At 40.2% G+C, this 15,855-nt stretch overlaps 1 protein-coding gene across 1 annotated transcript; it reads right to left on the minus strand.

Moving 5' to 3' along the window:
• Positions 1–707: 707 nt before the first annotated feature.
• Positions 708–9,625, minus strand: LOC105009256 (centrosome-associated protein 350). Its single transcript, XM_010868679.3, has 6 exons — positions 9,596–9,625; positions 8,714–8,893; positions 5,279–5,521; positions 3,352–3,486; positions 1,500–1,625; positions 708–1,339 (listed from the first exon to the last, which is right to left on the minus strand). Exons 2-6 carry the CDS (start codon positions 8,852–8,854, stop codon positions 1,187–1,189), a joined length of 798 nt encoding a protein of 265 aa, XP_010866981.2. The 5' UTR covers positions 8,855–8,893; positions 9,596–9,625; the 3' UTR covers positions 708–1,186.
• Between the last annotated feature and the right edge of the window lie 6,230 nt (positions 9,626–15,855).

A 15,855-nucleotide genomic window follows, 5' to 3' on the forward strand; every position in this document is an offset into this window, starting at 1 on the left:
CCTATTCCTGTCAGATGGCATGTGCTACAGACACGCCACTTTCCTCATAGGTGTATACATCTGTCAAATTCATCTATTAGATTATGGGTCCATTGAACTATATAACAAATTTGCCTCAAGAACCCATTAAGCTCGCCATCTTGGTTTTTCCGCCATTTTGAATTTTGTCTTAAAGACTAAAAAGTTATCTTCAACTACAGCTCTGCACCAATCTTCATGCTGCTCGGTATATATAATCTTGGGACAAGAATCACAACATTCCAAGCTGATCGGCCTGATGGTGGCGCTATAATCAACAAATGCATGGGGCTCCATAGGAATTAATGGGAGTCCATGGGAAATGAATACGAGTCTATGGAGAATGAATAGGGGAGAATTGAGTCAATGGTGTTTCAATGGGAGTTTATGGTGAACGCAGGTAAGTCAATGGGGATTTAACGGAGGTCAATGGGGAATGATTGGGAGTCAATGGTTATTCAATGGGAGTCTATGGGGAACGCATGGAATTTAATCGGGAATGAATGAAGGTCAATGGGGAATGAATGGAGGTCAATGGTGAATTGTTGGGAGTCAATGGTGATTAACTGGGAGGCTATGGGGAATGAATGGGACTTAGTGGGGAAAGAATGGGAGTAAATGGGGAATGATTGACAATGAATTAAGAATAAATGAGTGCATGGTGGTCCTGGAAGGAAAGGACAGCAGCATTTCCGCTTGCAGATATATTTTATTTTTTCTTACGTTACAGAGAAAATTGTTAATTTGCCATTTACTGTAAAGTAATAAGAACATTTATATATGCTAAATTATGCTAAAAATCATATTACATCACATAAAGCATTAACTTTTCTGTCAGCTACACAATGTCAACATTTTGCATGGGGTTTCATTACTTAATAGGAATATATTGACCATCATAGTTCTTTTTATTTAAATGATTATGAGAGGTTATGTGCATGTTGTTTGATAGGCCTAAATATAAGGAATGTTAATCAGTAAAAATATTTAGACATAATTCCAATATGGATTTTCTTTTATTGCTCAATGAAATTACAAATCAAGTCAAACCAAGTTGCCAGACAAAATTATGTTGAATGGAATTTAAAGCGTTTGAACATTTTATGATATATGATATACATCTATAGATCTAAAAATAATAAAGGAACAGAATCATTCTTTCTTAGGTTCAAAAGAATGGTGTCATGCAGATGTGTTTAAGAATTGAAATAGTGTCATCTAGAAGAAAATGAAAAATCTCCTCTGTCAGCTTCATCTTAACTGTAATCTGGTCATCACTGTAGTCCACCCACTGAAGTTCTTCTCTGTGAAGCTCTTGGGTCTGAAGATGCAATGGCAATCATGAAAACTGTACACTGAACACTGTACCTGAGAATATTTCACCAATTACAGCTTAGATAGCCATCGCATTCATTGATGTTGATGTTGGATTATTTTAAAACAGAAAAAAAACACAATTGTGCAGAACTATGATTACATACCAGGATGTAGTCAACTCTGTCCCTCTTGGCACTTCTGTATTTGCACAATGTCAGGAACCTCTCTTTCATTTGAAGGTCAGTCTGTTCCAAGTTGAGCTCTTTCTGCATCTCAGATTTTACAGCAACCTGTAAGATATTACAATACTTAGAACATTACAATTTAACATTTTTGTGTTTATTCATATTTATTATTCATTAAGATGTATGTTCTCCAGGCATTCTTCAAAATATACATAAATTGTTTTCTCTTTCATTTGTACGTATTTATTTCATGCAAGAGTCATATTTCATATTTATTTAGACAGGAAATGGTGTACATACAGTGGGGAGAACAAGTATTTGAAACACTGGGGATTTTGCAGGTTTTCCCACTTACAAAGCATGTAGAAGTCTGTCATTTTTATCACAGGTACTCTTCAACTGTGAGTGATGGAATCTAAAACAAAAATCCAGAAAATCACATTGTATGATTAAGTAATTAATTTGCATTTTATTGCATGACATAAGTATTTGATACATTAGAAAAGAAGAACTTAATATTTGGTACAGAAACCTTTGTTTGCTATTACAGAGATCATACGTTTCCTGTAGTTCTTGACCAGGTTTGCACACACTGCAGCAGGGATTTTGGCCCACTACTCCATGCAGACCTTCTCCAGATCCTTCAGGTTTCAGGGCTGTCGCTGGGCAATACAGACTTTCTGCTCCCTCCAAAGATTTTCTATTGGGTTCAGGTCTGGAGACTGGCTAGGCCACTCCAGGACCTTGAGATGCTTCTTACGGAGCCACTCCTTAGTTACCCTGGCTGTGTGTTTCGGGTCGTTGTCATGCTGGAAGACCCAGCCACGACCCATCTTCAATGCTCTTACTGAGGGAAGGAGGTTGTTGGCCAAGATCTCGCGATACATGGCCCCATCCATCCTCCCTTCAATACGGTGCAGTCGTCCTGTCCCCTTTGCCGAAAAGCATCCCCAAAGAATGATGTTTCCACCTCCATGCTTCATGGTTGAGATGGTGTTCTTGGGGTTGTACTCATCCTTCTTCCAAACAAGTGGAGTTTAGAGCAAAAAGCTCTATTTTTGTCTCATCAGATCACATGACCTTCTCCCATTCCTCCTCTGGATCATCCAGATGGTCACTGGCAAACTTCAGACGGGCCTGGACATGCGCTGGCTTGAGCAGGGGGACCTTGTGTGCGCTGTAGGATTTTAATCCATGACAGCGTAGTGTGTTACTAATGGTTTTCTTTAAGACTGTGGTCCCAGCTCTCTTCAGGTCATCGACAGGTCCTGCCGTGTAGTTCTGGGCTGATCCCTCACCTTCCTCATGATCATTGATGCCCCTCGAGGTGAGATCTTGTATGGAGCCACAGACCGAGGGAGATTGACCTTCATCTTGAAATTCTTCCATTTTCTGATAATTGCACCAACAGTTGTTGCCTTCTCACCAAGCTGCTTGCCTATTGTCCTGTAGCCCATCCCAGCCTTGTGCAGGTCTCCAATTTTATCCCTGATGTCCTTACACTGTTTTCTGGTCTTGACCATTGTGGAGAGGTTGGAGTCTATTTGATTGAGTGTGTGGACAGGTGTCTTTTATACAGGTAACGAGTTCAAACAGGTGCAGTTAATACAGGTAATGAGTGGAGAACAGGATGAAAAACTAACAGGTCTGTGAGAGCCGGAATTGATTTTCTGGATTTTTGTTTTAGATTCCGTCTCTCACAGTTGAAGCGTACCAAAATTACTGACCTCCACATGCTTTGTAAGTAGGAAAACCTGCAAAATCGGCAGTGTATCAAATACTTGTTCTCCCCACTGTAGCATAGCACACACATGGCTATTGCACTCACTACCTTCAGGTCCGTGAGAGAGATTCTACTTGATTGGAGACTTGAGAGTATATTCTCTGTCTGCCACATGGATCTTGTAATCCCAAAGTGATCAGCCAAAACCTCATGAAGTATCTCAGAGATGAATTCGTACATTATCTAGATTAAGATATGCTACAATTGGATAATGACCTCAAACATACAAAATTGATAATTATTGGCAGTTAATTCATCAAGGTTTATAATCATCCAATTAAAGCAAGGTCGCATAAAAGTGAAGGAATTCAGATATGGCATCATTCTTTTAACTCTTTCCAGACAAAGCCCACGCCGTGGTTCAACGTTTCAATAAATCACCATTGTCTTCTTAATTACTTCTTAATTGCTTCAAATTCTGGAACAAACTGTGATTATGTGTACTGTGCTAATGTTGACACACAACAGAAGTAACAGTTTACAGTATACAGTCGTGCTCATAAGTTTGCATACCCTGGCAGAAATTGTGAACATTTTGCATTGTTTTTGAAAATATGACTGATCATGCACATTTTTTATATTTCATTTAAGGATAGTGATCATATGAAGCCACCTTTTTATTACAGTTGTTTGGTTCCTTTTTAAATCCTAATGATAACAGAAATCACCCAAATGGCCCTGATCAAAAGTTTACATACCCTTGAATGTTTGACACACAAGGGGAAACACACAGGTGAAAATGACAATTAAAGGAGAATTTCCCTGTGGCTTTTTAAAATGCAATTTGTGTCTGTGTATAAATAGTCAATGAGTTTGTTAGCTCTCGTGGATGCACTGAGCATTCATCTTGACATCAATTTTCACAAGATTCCCTGTGCCTTTAGAGCTCACAATCCCCCAAAACATCAGTGAGCCACCACCATGCTTTACAGTGGGGATGGTATTCTGTTCACTATAGGCCTTGTTGACCCCTCTCCCAACATCGGCTTATGGTGAGCCATGGGGAGCAGAGAAGAACAGTCAAAACTGTTCAGAAGAATTATTTGGGATACAATGAAAAAGCCACAGGTAACCTCAGGAGAAATCCAGTCTGCTCTTTTTTTTTTTTTCAAGGAGAACAATATGATGATAATTGAATAAAAATGAGCTGCACGGCAGAGTTGCCAGAAAGAAGACTTTACTGCGCCAATGCCACAAAAAAGCCAGGTTACAATACAAAATTTGTAATCCCAAAGTGCCCTACAACACCTTGACACGCCTCACAGCTTGGCAAACTGTAATTTGAAGTGACAAGACCAAAATAGAGCTTTATGGTCACAACCATAAGCCGATGTTGGGAGAGGGGTCAACAAGGCCTATAGTGAACAGAATACCATCCCCACTGTAAAGCATGGTGGTGGCTCACTGATGTTTTGGGGGATTGTGAGCTCTAAAGGCACAGGGAATCTTGTAAAAATTGATGTCAAGATGAATGCAGCATGTTATCAGAAAATACTGGCAGACCATTAGCATTCTTCTGCACAAAAGCTGCACATGGGACACCCTTGGACTTTCCAGCACGACATTGACCATAAGCACAAGTCCAAGTTAACAACTATAGACACCTATTACAAAAGTCTGCACGCTGTCATTGATGCTAAAGGGGCAATACACAATATTAAGAACTAAGGGTATGCAGACTTGAACAAAGGTCAGTTCATTTTTTTCTTTGCTGCCATGTTTTGTTTTATGATTGTGCCATTCTGTTATGACCTACAGTTGAATGTGAATCCCATAAGAAATAAAGACGTGTTTTGACTTCTCACTCCTGTTTTATTTACAAATGGTACATAAATTACCAATTGTCCAAGGTTAGGCAAACTTTTGAGCACAATTGTAATATCGCAAACTCTGGCAAATTAGACATCTGTGGTAAGAATTTTACATTGGGGCTGACATCGTTATGCACATTCACTAATTGCACAGAACATCTCACCCGTCCATAAGCTTTGACACTCTCTTCATCAATTATATAGCTTGGTGCTTCAGGGATGTAAATTGTTGCGCTGTTTGCAAGGCCCATCAGTTTTTCCACAGCAGCATCTACTAGTCTGTAAACAATGTCTGGGTCGTGGGGCTGAACTTGAACCTTCCCAGAATCTGCAGAGCAGAGAGTATCTTGCCACTGTTCTATGAAACACAGTTTATTTGATGCTGTGTCATCCTTCTTCTTTACAGTCTGAAAAATCATAGAAAAGCTGTCATCTAAACAATCAAATTATATAGTTGATAGGCTTGCATATATTAAACATATGTGCAAGGACACAGTTTAAAGATTATTCATCTAGCAGACTCTAATCCAGAGCAACTAAAAATGTGTGCATACATTTTAAGAAGCTAGGCGAAGCCCAAATCTCAGTAAAGTACACTACTCAATTAAGAAGTTATTGGCAAATGTCAGTGCTGGAATGAAAAAAAAAGTACACAATATAAACACTTAAGTATACCTACCTTTACCCTGATCACTTTTTTAAATGCTTGGGTAGCGATATTTAGGCAACTAGTGTTGTCTACCAGTGTTTGAGACATTTCTTAATTGGGCAACAGCCACCATGATATTGCTGTTTAAAGAAATGTACAATGCCCTCCAGAATTATTTGACGCCTTGGTTAAGTTTACCAAAAATGGCTATGAAAAAAAGAACATTTGTTAGTATAAGCTTAAATCTTACACTCAAAATATTCAAGAAATCTGTGGATTGGTCCAGCAGTCTGGTCTACTGCCTATGGTACAAATGTTCATGAAAATGTCTTCTCAAGTTGGCTGACCCTATCTTTGACTTTTTCACTAACAGCAAATAAGAGTGAAAACATAAGGAACAAGATAAGGCCTCCAATGAACAGAGCAGAAGGGTGTAGCTGCCCTGCCCTTAACCAGTGGCCGATGCTTGAATTGAGTCAGAGGGAAATGTGGTAGATAAGATGGTCTAAAAAGTGTGAAATGGCCCTGACTTAATTTTGAACTGACTAGTCAAACAGGGGACTGGTTGCAGGAGAAATTGAGAGAAATTGAGAGATTAGAGAGCAAAATAGAAAATGAGAGATTATGGAAAATCAAACATGTTGTAGTGGAGTGAAAGGATGAGTCTGTGATGGCCGCTATGTGCCAGCTCGTTGGCTACATCTGCTGGCCAGGAGAGACAGTGTCCCAGGAGGGTAAGGCCTAATGACACACACCTGAAGTAAATTAATGGGAGATGTCTAAAGCTGTCCTGAAGGACATACCAGAGAGAAGAGGCACTGGACAGCAATGACTCCGGGACCAAGGGACTAACCCTGTAAGCCCCAGCCTGATTTTGAATCAATGTTTTCCTTTTCTTTGGTTTATAGCTGGTAGACAGTTTAGCTGTCCGGTCGCAGTGAGAGACCGTAAGAACCATACAGTAAGGCTGTACTAGAAGGAGCTAGGCTTTTGTTTTGGTTTTATTGTTACCTGGCACCAGGGTGATGTCTTCACCAATAAAAGTCCTGGGTCGTTGCCTCTGAGAAAGGGTCCTCTGTTTGTGTTCCTCCTTGTTCTTGTACCTTAAAGCCCAAACTGGCTAACGAACCGCTACAATGTCGAAACTCTGTGCACTTGTGTAACAACATTTGTGGTTGTATATTGAGGGCAGTGACTGCAAGTCTGATGCTCAAATCTGTAAATAAATTTTGCAAGCTTGCACATTTAGGTATGTGCTTGCAAGCTTATCTTCACAAGTTTGTACATTTAGTTTGTGCTTGCAAGCAATACTTGACAGGCTTGTACAATGAAGTATGAACACATTTTACGAACTCACAATTCTGTAACCAAAAATTTGTATGAATTCAACAGCAAGCTTCTTTTTTTCCAGATTTATAATAAGAGTCTTTCCCGTGATACATTTCTTGTTGTGAGGCTAAAATGCACGGGCAGATAATTCTTTGCACATATTTGGAATTTTGATGTTTAAGATGTGGAGAAGTTCTGTAATTCGAAGGTTCGTAAATGAAAATTCATTCCGTAAGAGGGGGTGGGTCTTCGAATCTTGACCAATCAGTTACATTTGAATTTCTACAACCAATGCCATTGTTCAGATCTAATGGAAAGACCATATTTCCAGAAGACGATTAGTTCAACTTACTTGTTGGGTTAGGGCATGTGAGTGTGGCATGACAAATTATCTGTCATTATGAATAGTGACGGGGAGTTCTACTTTTTTACTGACTTAGATCTCTTTGTGTAATTCAATGAAAAGAAAAGGTCTTAATCTAAATTTTGTTTTCCATTGATATGAGTCTGTAATGCCCAGAGCACCCAGGACCCCTGTGAACAATGAACTGAAAACAGCCTTTTGTTCACTAAACTCATTTGTATGCAGACACTGTGTTCAACAATCTCGGGAGTTGGGACAATGTCACTCGTTCACCATAGCCTAGTTAGTTTATTATCAGAGCTGTCATTTGTGGTTGAGATATATAGAAGTCTTTAAACAATGTTCATTTGTAATTTCTAGACATGCAGATTAATAATAGTTTGATACCTATAGCAAGGTCTTGTTGTAGACTATATTATGGCCTCGGAATGTAACAGAAAACGAGTATCTGTATTAAGGAATTACACAGATGGTCTGCCAAAAGACAGTATTGGTTGGTATGAAGGGAAGGGTTTCATCTATCGCTGGTTGCACTCTATCCATTTTGACTCTTATTAGATTATGTAATATCACTTTGACAGCTCAAGCAAGGATCAGTGAAAGTGATTGAGTTGTGTGTTCAGGTAGTGCACACAATGACAGCTTGTACCACATTTATTTCGTACTGAAAGGGAACTGTATCCATGTTTCAATTTCCTTAAACAGCAACAATTTCAATTTCAACTTAAGCTGTTTCTAGTAAATGTATTTGTAAATGACGTTTAGTTTTTGTTGTTTTTACATCAAAGTAAATTTGTATACATACAGGAATTGAACATTAGTGTGAGCTGTAGTACACTATACTGCAATCAATGCAATATTTTGTATTCCAATTTCTCAGTTTCTACTTGTCATATTAAAATAAGCGTTAAAATAATCTTTGCATACCCAAAAAAGTACAAGTTATCATATCTGATCAATGTCATGGCTAACTTGTTTGTTTCTACACAGAACTACAAAATTTTTATGGTAAAATATCCAGATTTCCAATTTGTCAATTAAGGACCTCTGTTATGAATGTGATTGTTTTTCTTCATTGTGTAATATGAAAAGGTGCATGAAGTGTAGTATGAACTTGCACAACAAAATAATGACACATGAGGTCAAGTTTTGTGGTTAAATCACTCAATGACACTGCCCATGCTAAAGCAAGCTTTGTGAAGAGTTCTCCATCTACCCAGTAACATTTTGGTTATTATGTAAATTAACATTACTCACATCACTGTGTTGATTGCCCTCTTTGAGTATGCCCTCCTCTCCTTTTCTCATCCATATATCCAGAGCATCCATTATAAAATCTTTTATCAGCTCCTCAGTCAATCTTTCCACCCAAGAGTTTATGTCAAATCCAGAACTCATGGTGGGAGGTGTGGTTTGGCAGCATAAATCATAGCCGATCTGTAAAATAGGAGCAATAAATCATAAAATGTATGGAATAGAAATTGACACAATGATCCCTTTTTAAACTAACATTTTAAAAGGGATAACAAAACATACTTTTGTCTGGTCCTTACATCTGGTAATTTGCCTTGACTTCTATACAAAATGTAATTTTCTTGAAATCCTTATTTTTTATTTTACCCCAATTTTTCTCCTCTACCAATTTCATGATTTTTAATTCTCGATTATGGCCCTGCCTCATCAGGTGCAGGTTGATCTTGCCAAGCCAATCCAATCCTTACCACACTGCTCGCTCAACCAGAAGCCTTTAGCTGGTCAACATGCATTGTGGCATTCTTGAACTATACATCCACAATTGAGGTCGCTTACCCGACCTTAATACAAAGATTCACTGCAACCCCCTCCCCTGGACATCTCTCTGCCAATTTGTGCTACCCTATGCTGTTGGAACCAGGCAGTGACAGGATCCAAACACTGACTAAGACCACTGCAAGACACAGGGGCAAAATAGATTTTTAAAGCATACAGTTTGCTCATAAGTTTGCATACCCTGGCTGATTTTATGTTTGAAAATATGACTGATCATGCAGTTTAAGGATAGTGATCATATGAAGCCATTTATAATCACATAGTTGTTTGGCTCCTTTTTAAATCATAATGATAAATCAAAGAAATGTCCCTGATCAAAAGTTTACATACCCCTTGAAAGTTTGGCCTTGTTACAGACACAAGGTGACACACAGGTGAAAATGGCAATTAAAGGTGAATTTCCCACACCTGTGGCTTTTAAATTGCAATTATTTTCTCTATATAAATAGTCAGTGAGTTTGTTAGCTCTCTGAGCAGGCTAGATACAGAGTCATGGGGAGCAGAAAAGTCAAAAGACCTGCGTAACAAGGTAATGGAACTTTATAAAGATGGAAAAGGATATAAAAAGATATCCAAAGCCTTGCAAATGCCAGTCAGTACTGTTCAATCACTTATTAAGAAGTGGAAAATATAGGGATCTCTTGATACCAAGCCAAGGTCAGGTAGAACAAGAAAGATACGACGATACGTGAATAAAAATGTGGCCTATAGTGAACAGAATACCATCCCCACTGTGAAGTATGGTGATGTTTTGAGGGTGTGTGAGCTCTAAAGGCATGGGGAATCGTGCGAAAATTGATGGCAAGATGAATGCAGCATGTTATTAGAAAATACAGGCAGACAATTTGCATTCTTCTCCACGAAAGCTGCGCATGGGACGCTCTTGGACTTTCCAGCACGACAATGACTCTAAGCACAAGGCCAAGTTGACCCTGCAGTGGTTACAGCAGAAAAAGGTGAAGGTTCTGGAGTGGCCATCACAGTCTCCTGTCCTTAATATCATCGAGCAAATGTGGGGAGATCTCATGTGGGGTTCATGCAAGATGACCAAAGACTTTGCATGACCTGGAGGCATTTTGCCAAGACGAATGGGCAGCTATACCACCTGCAAGCATTTGGGGCCTCATAGACAACTATTACAAAAGACTGCACACTGTCATTGTTGCTGAAGGGGGCAATACACAGTATTAAGAACTAAGGGTATGCAGACTTAATTGTTGCCATGTTTTGTTTCATGATTGTGCCAATCTGTTATGACATACAGTTGAATGTGAATGCCATAAGAAATAAAGACATGTGTTTTGCCTGCTCACTCATGTTTTCTCTACAAATGGTACATACACTCACCTAAAGGATTATTAGGAACACCATACTAATACTGTGTTTGACCCCCTTTCGCCTTCAGAACTGCCTTAATTCTATGTGGCATTGATTCAACAAGGTGCTGAAAGCATTCTTTAGAAATGTTGGCCCATATTGATAGGATAGCATCTTGCAGTTGATTGAGATTTGTGGGATGCACATCCAGGGCACGAAGCTCCCGTTTCACCACATCCCAAAGATGCTCTATTGGGTTGAGATCTGGTGACTGTGGGGGCCATTTCAGTACAGTGAACTCATTGTCATGTTCAAGAAACCAATTTGAAATGATTCGAGCTTTGTGACATGGAGCATTATCCTGCTGGAAGTAGCCATCAGAGGATGGGTACATGGTGGTCATAAAGGGATGGACATGGTCAGAAACAATGCTCAGGTAGGCCATGGCATTTAAACAATGCCCAATTGGCACTAAGGGGATTAAAGTGTGCCAAGAAAACATCCCCCACACCATTACACCGCCACCACCAGCCTGCACAGTGGTAACAAGGCATGATGGACCCATGTTCTCATTCTGTTTACGCCAAATTCTGACTCTACCATCTGAATGTCTCAACAGAAATCGAGACTCATCAGACCAGGCAACGTTCTTCCAGTCTTCAACTGTCCAATTTTGGTGAGCTCGTGCAAATTGTAGCCTCTTTTTCCTATTTGTAGTGGAGATGAGTGGTACCCGGTGGGGTCTTCTGCTGTTGTAGCCCATCCGCCTCAAGATTGTGCATGTTGTGGCTTCACAAATGCTTTGCTGCATACCTCGGTTGTAACAAGTGGTTATTTCAGTCAAAGTTGCTCTTCTATCAGCTTGAATCAGTCGGCCCATTCTCCTCTGACCTCTAGCATCAACAAGGCATTTTCGCCCACAGGACTGCCGCATACTGGATGTTTTTCCCTTTTCACACCATTCTTTGTAAACCCTAGAAATGGTTGTGCAGGAAAATCCCAGTAACTGAGCAGATTGTGAAATACTCAGACCGGCCCGTCGGGCACCAACAACCATGCCACGCTCAAAATTGTTTAAATCACCTTTCTTTCCCATTCTGAAATTCAGTTTGGAGTTCAGGAGATTGTCTTGACCAGGACCACACCCCTAAATGCATTGAAGCAACTGCCATGTGATTGGTTGATTAGATAATTGCATTAATGAGAAATTGAACAGGTGTTCCTAATAATCCTTTAGGTGAGTGTATATTACCAATTCTCCAAGGGTATGCAAACTTTTGAGCACAACTGTATTTAGGCCTCACAAATTGTTTATGAAGTTGTTTAAGGTGTTATTTGGGCTGGCACTGAAGGAAACTCAAAGTCCTGCAAAATAAAATTCTGATGAACCTGCTTGGCCTAAAATGTGCAACTACACTATTTGACTGGAGAGGGACTAAACAAAAATATATGCAATTAAACTGAACTAAAAGAAAACTCACATGAAATAATGATGATAATGGCATTGGGGTTGATGAACTTGATCCTTCAGGCATCTCATCACAAAGACTCATTTGAAGATTTTGGCAGCCTTTATCTTGGAATTGTCTGTCTTTATATGCTTTGTTATCCACTTGCGTATTCTGGCCTCTAACTTTGTTGCCCTCCAATGATGTACCTGAAACTTTGGCACCTTCGTATACACGAGAGGCTTTAGCACATTGTGATTGTAAGCAGTTTGGTGGTTCTTCATCAGAGAAGGGATCCTCTTCCACTCCAGTATCCACATCACTGTCTTGTTCCCCTTGCAAATAAGAGATGTCTTCTGCTCGGACCAGAACGCCGCAGTTTCTGTCACATTTGAAATACTGCACCCCTCTGAAGGTCCCATCGTGGTTTCCGTCTGGCCTGTCCAATGCCACACCTGCCCAGAGGCCACCAGCAAATACAGCCGGCCCCTTGTATTTCAGCACACCAGGTCTGGTAAGGCTAACGATAACCCTATCGCCAATTACAAAGGAAAATAGTGGATCTGTGTCATCCTCTTCCCCTAGAAGCCAGCTGGTGCTCTGTGTTTTATGAAAAACATTCTGAAGTGTAGGGTAAGCAGTTAAGCTTGCCATGGTAAGGTCATTTTTAGCCTCGCCAGAATTGGCTGTTTTGTGTAAACGTGGTGCCATATCATCAGGAAGAGGAGAAACTTGCTCACTGTTAATGGATGGATCCTCTTCTAGATACAGATCATGTATTTCAGGAGGAGGGAAGTTAAGAGGAGGGAAGTCCTCTTCACTTGTCCACGTGATTTCCTCAAAAGCAGGTGGGGGAGGTAGCAGGCTGGAGCTTACAATTCCATATGCTGCAGGTGGAGGGAACTCATAGCTTCCGTAGGACAAAACCTCATCCACTGGGGAAATTATTTCTGACAGACCCTCCTCAGAGACAGTTGTTTTCGACCACTCTTTAGTAGCTGGTTTAGGCATTGCAGATGTCTCTAATAACAGTGTCATGCATGGTTGACTGAATGTCTGAATCGAAATGGAGTGCTGTATCCTTGCTGGACATTCATTCTTGAAGCTTTGGGTGTAGTGTTGAATTCTTTTGTTGCCTCTGTCTCTCGCTCCATCTCGCGTCTTCTCAACTTCCTCAATGTAGGTCAGACACTCACTGCTGGAGGAAAACAAGTCTAATTCATCCTCTGTTTCAGAGACACTGTCCTCACATGAGGGGCTTTCTTGACTCGGCTTTGTGTCATCATCCTTTGTTTTGTGGACAAATGGTTCACTTAACATGCAGACTGCATTGGAAATTAATTTGCTGTTCTCCATAGTTTGCTGAGATTGTTTAGTTTCTATTATGGTGCCGCATGGGGGGGGTACTAAACACTCTTTGGTCCCCGCACTGGTTAACAGGAGATTGGTCTTGTCGTTATTGCTGAACAGCAACAAACCTTGTGATCTTTGGTCATTCTGTACATTGAGAATTACCGGATCACACATCCCCTCTATAGTAAAGCATGGGTCCACAGGATAGAGATTAGCACAGGAAGTCATTGCTACTACTTTATTTTTTGTCTTAACCTTTCCCTTATACATCTTCTGGCCATCTTCAAAAATGTCCTTGGCATTAGAGGGGAAAGGAGATCCTGTCGTGGAACTTACATTGACAGTTTTTCAGAGTTTTTGAGATGGGAGCACAGATATTAATATTATTAAGAGAGGATTCTACATGGAGTGATATGGGAAGTGTTTATTGCAATTTTTTTCAGACAACCTCTTTTCCCCAGTGTAACTGGGATGAGACTTGGATGTCTGAATCTTCTTTTCAGTCTGACATCCTGTCAAAGAAAAAAAAAATGTTTTCAAGCATACACAACAAAGATTCACTTATAGTCACAAATGGGGGACACGTTTTGTAGACAGACACTCATGTTTACAATGGAACAAGATTCTCATTAGGGGTAATTCAATAAACCAATCGAAAATCATTGTACAGAAAAGTGTACAGTCTCTGCCTCCCACTCTTTAATGCCTTGTTCTAAATTTGCTGAATCAGGCAGCCTAAGCATAAATCTGCAAGGCTGGAAAAGCTTCAGTTTATATATTCTCATCTCTTGAATCTTAAGGATCGGTCAACGGTGAAAGTTTCAATGTTCATTTTAATGTGTCATGAATTATTCAGAACTTTTTGATCCACTGTGTGGAAAGGTTGTTTTTCTGTGTCTACAAAGCCTTTTCCTATTTCACCTACCTGTAAGAAAATCCTCCTCGATTTGGACACCTGTCCTTGCTGCCTCACATTGATGTGATTTTCCTGCACAGGCACTTTGAGATCGTGGCAGGCCTTTAAAAGTGTGACTACAAGTGGAATTTGTCATCAGCTGGGGCTTCTTTGGATGACAGCTGTTCCTTAGAGTTTGTTTCCCCATTGTAGTTCCATAGTTCCGCAGTGGAAAATAATCTGCTCAACCCTGAGCCTGTCCATAACCTGACATGACAAAGCACAGTTGGGTTTTGTCTTTTCAGGGCAGAGCAGACATACTGAAATGCTATAGACACAAATCCAGTCAGGGCCTGGTACATTAATCTAATACAGTGTTTCTCAACCCAGCTCCTAGGCACCCCCCTGCCCTGCATGTTTTAGATCTCTCCTTGCTCTGTCACACCTGATTCAAATGATCAGCTCATTATCAAGTCCTTAATGAGCTACATCAGGTATGTTAGGGCAGGGAGAGATCTAAAACATGCAGGGCAGGGGATGTTCAGGAGCAAGGTTGAGAAAGACTGATCTAATAGAGACATACAAGTAATGTAATACCTTTTATTAGTACAAAGAATTTCTCAGACATGCAGGAAACAGCTCTCCTAGTTCTTCAACAATCCCTATTATACAGCAGACTATATTCTGAAATCTACGAAGCTATGCATGCAAAGAATACTGAGAAAAATATCCTTTACCTACCCTGGCCTGCTCATGACTGGCATACTGGCATAACTGTACTGTCAGAGCTGCAGGAATTCAATTGCCAGACAGTTTCCCAAAGGAAGGATGCAGCCACTCCTCTTTCATTTCAGCCTGCTGACCCATCTTGGAATCCTAGCTGTAGAAAGATCACATAGCACTAGGAGGGTGCAACCTTCTCTGAAGCTGTGTCGTGCTCCCCTCTTGGTGTTCTCCTCTAGCTTGTTTCACTCCCTTTCTCTTCCTCGCATCTCTCTCTCTTTTCTTGGCCAATCAGTCTCTCTGTATTCACCATCCCCTTTCCTCTCCTTCCTGTTTTTTTCTTTCCTCCCCCCTCACTCATGCTCTCTCTCTGTGTAAATACCCTGGCTGACGCACTGTGACAACGATGTAGCTCTTAACATCCTATCTCAGTGTACATATGACTTGAGAAGGTAAATCCCCTAAAAGCTGTTAAGGTGCCAAATCATGCTGGTTTCTCCTTGGAGAAATATACTGCAGTGCATGTAAACGTTACACAACAACCTTGCGAGGACAGAAGCATTTGCTAAACGTGAACCAAACATGAGCTAAACAAGAAGTATGAGTTCAACAACAAATATATATAGTGAAGAATAATGTTTACCTAAAAATAATGGTTACATCAAAATAGTATTGAAAAAAGTAATAATACATGATAGACTATTGTAACGGTTGGCAAGGCAAAAACTGGGGAACAATGGTCTATTAAAAGGGGGGAGGGGAGTGGGAAGAAGAGAGAAGGAAAAGAGAGGAAACATTTTGAAATTAAAGAAAACGAAAAATGGGAGATGCCCTCTACATGTGTTTACGGACTG

The sequence above is a fragment of the Esox lucius genome, chromosome 13 (genome assembly GCF_011004845.1).
Source record: "Esox lucius isolate fEsoLuc1 chromosome 13, fEsoLuc1.pri, whole genome shotgun sequence".
NCBI classification, from domain to species: domain Eukaryota; kingdom Metazoa; phylum Chordata; class Actinopteri; order Esociformes; family Esocidae; genus Esox; species Esox lucius.

What these genes read in the sequence shown, in the direction of transcription:
- LOC105009256 (XM_010868679.3), bottom strand. Translation starts at nt 8,854, where the DNA reads ATGAGTTCTGGATTTGACATAAACTCTTGGGTGGAAAGATTGACTGAG. An exon ending in GTGTCAAAGCTTATGGACGG is followed by an intron (nt 3,487 to 5,278) that starts GTGAGATGTTCT and finishes ATCTTAATCTAG; the next exon opens with ATAATGTACGAATTCATCTC. An exon ending in TCTCTCTCACGGACCTGAAG is followed by an intron (nt 1,626 to 3,351) that starts GTAGTGAGTGCA and finishes AATATCTTACAG; the next exon opens with GTTGCTGTAAAATCTGAGAT.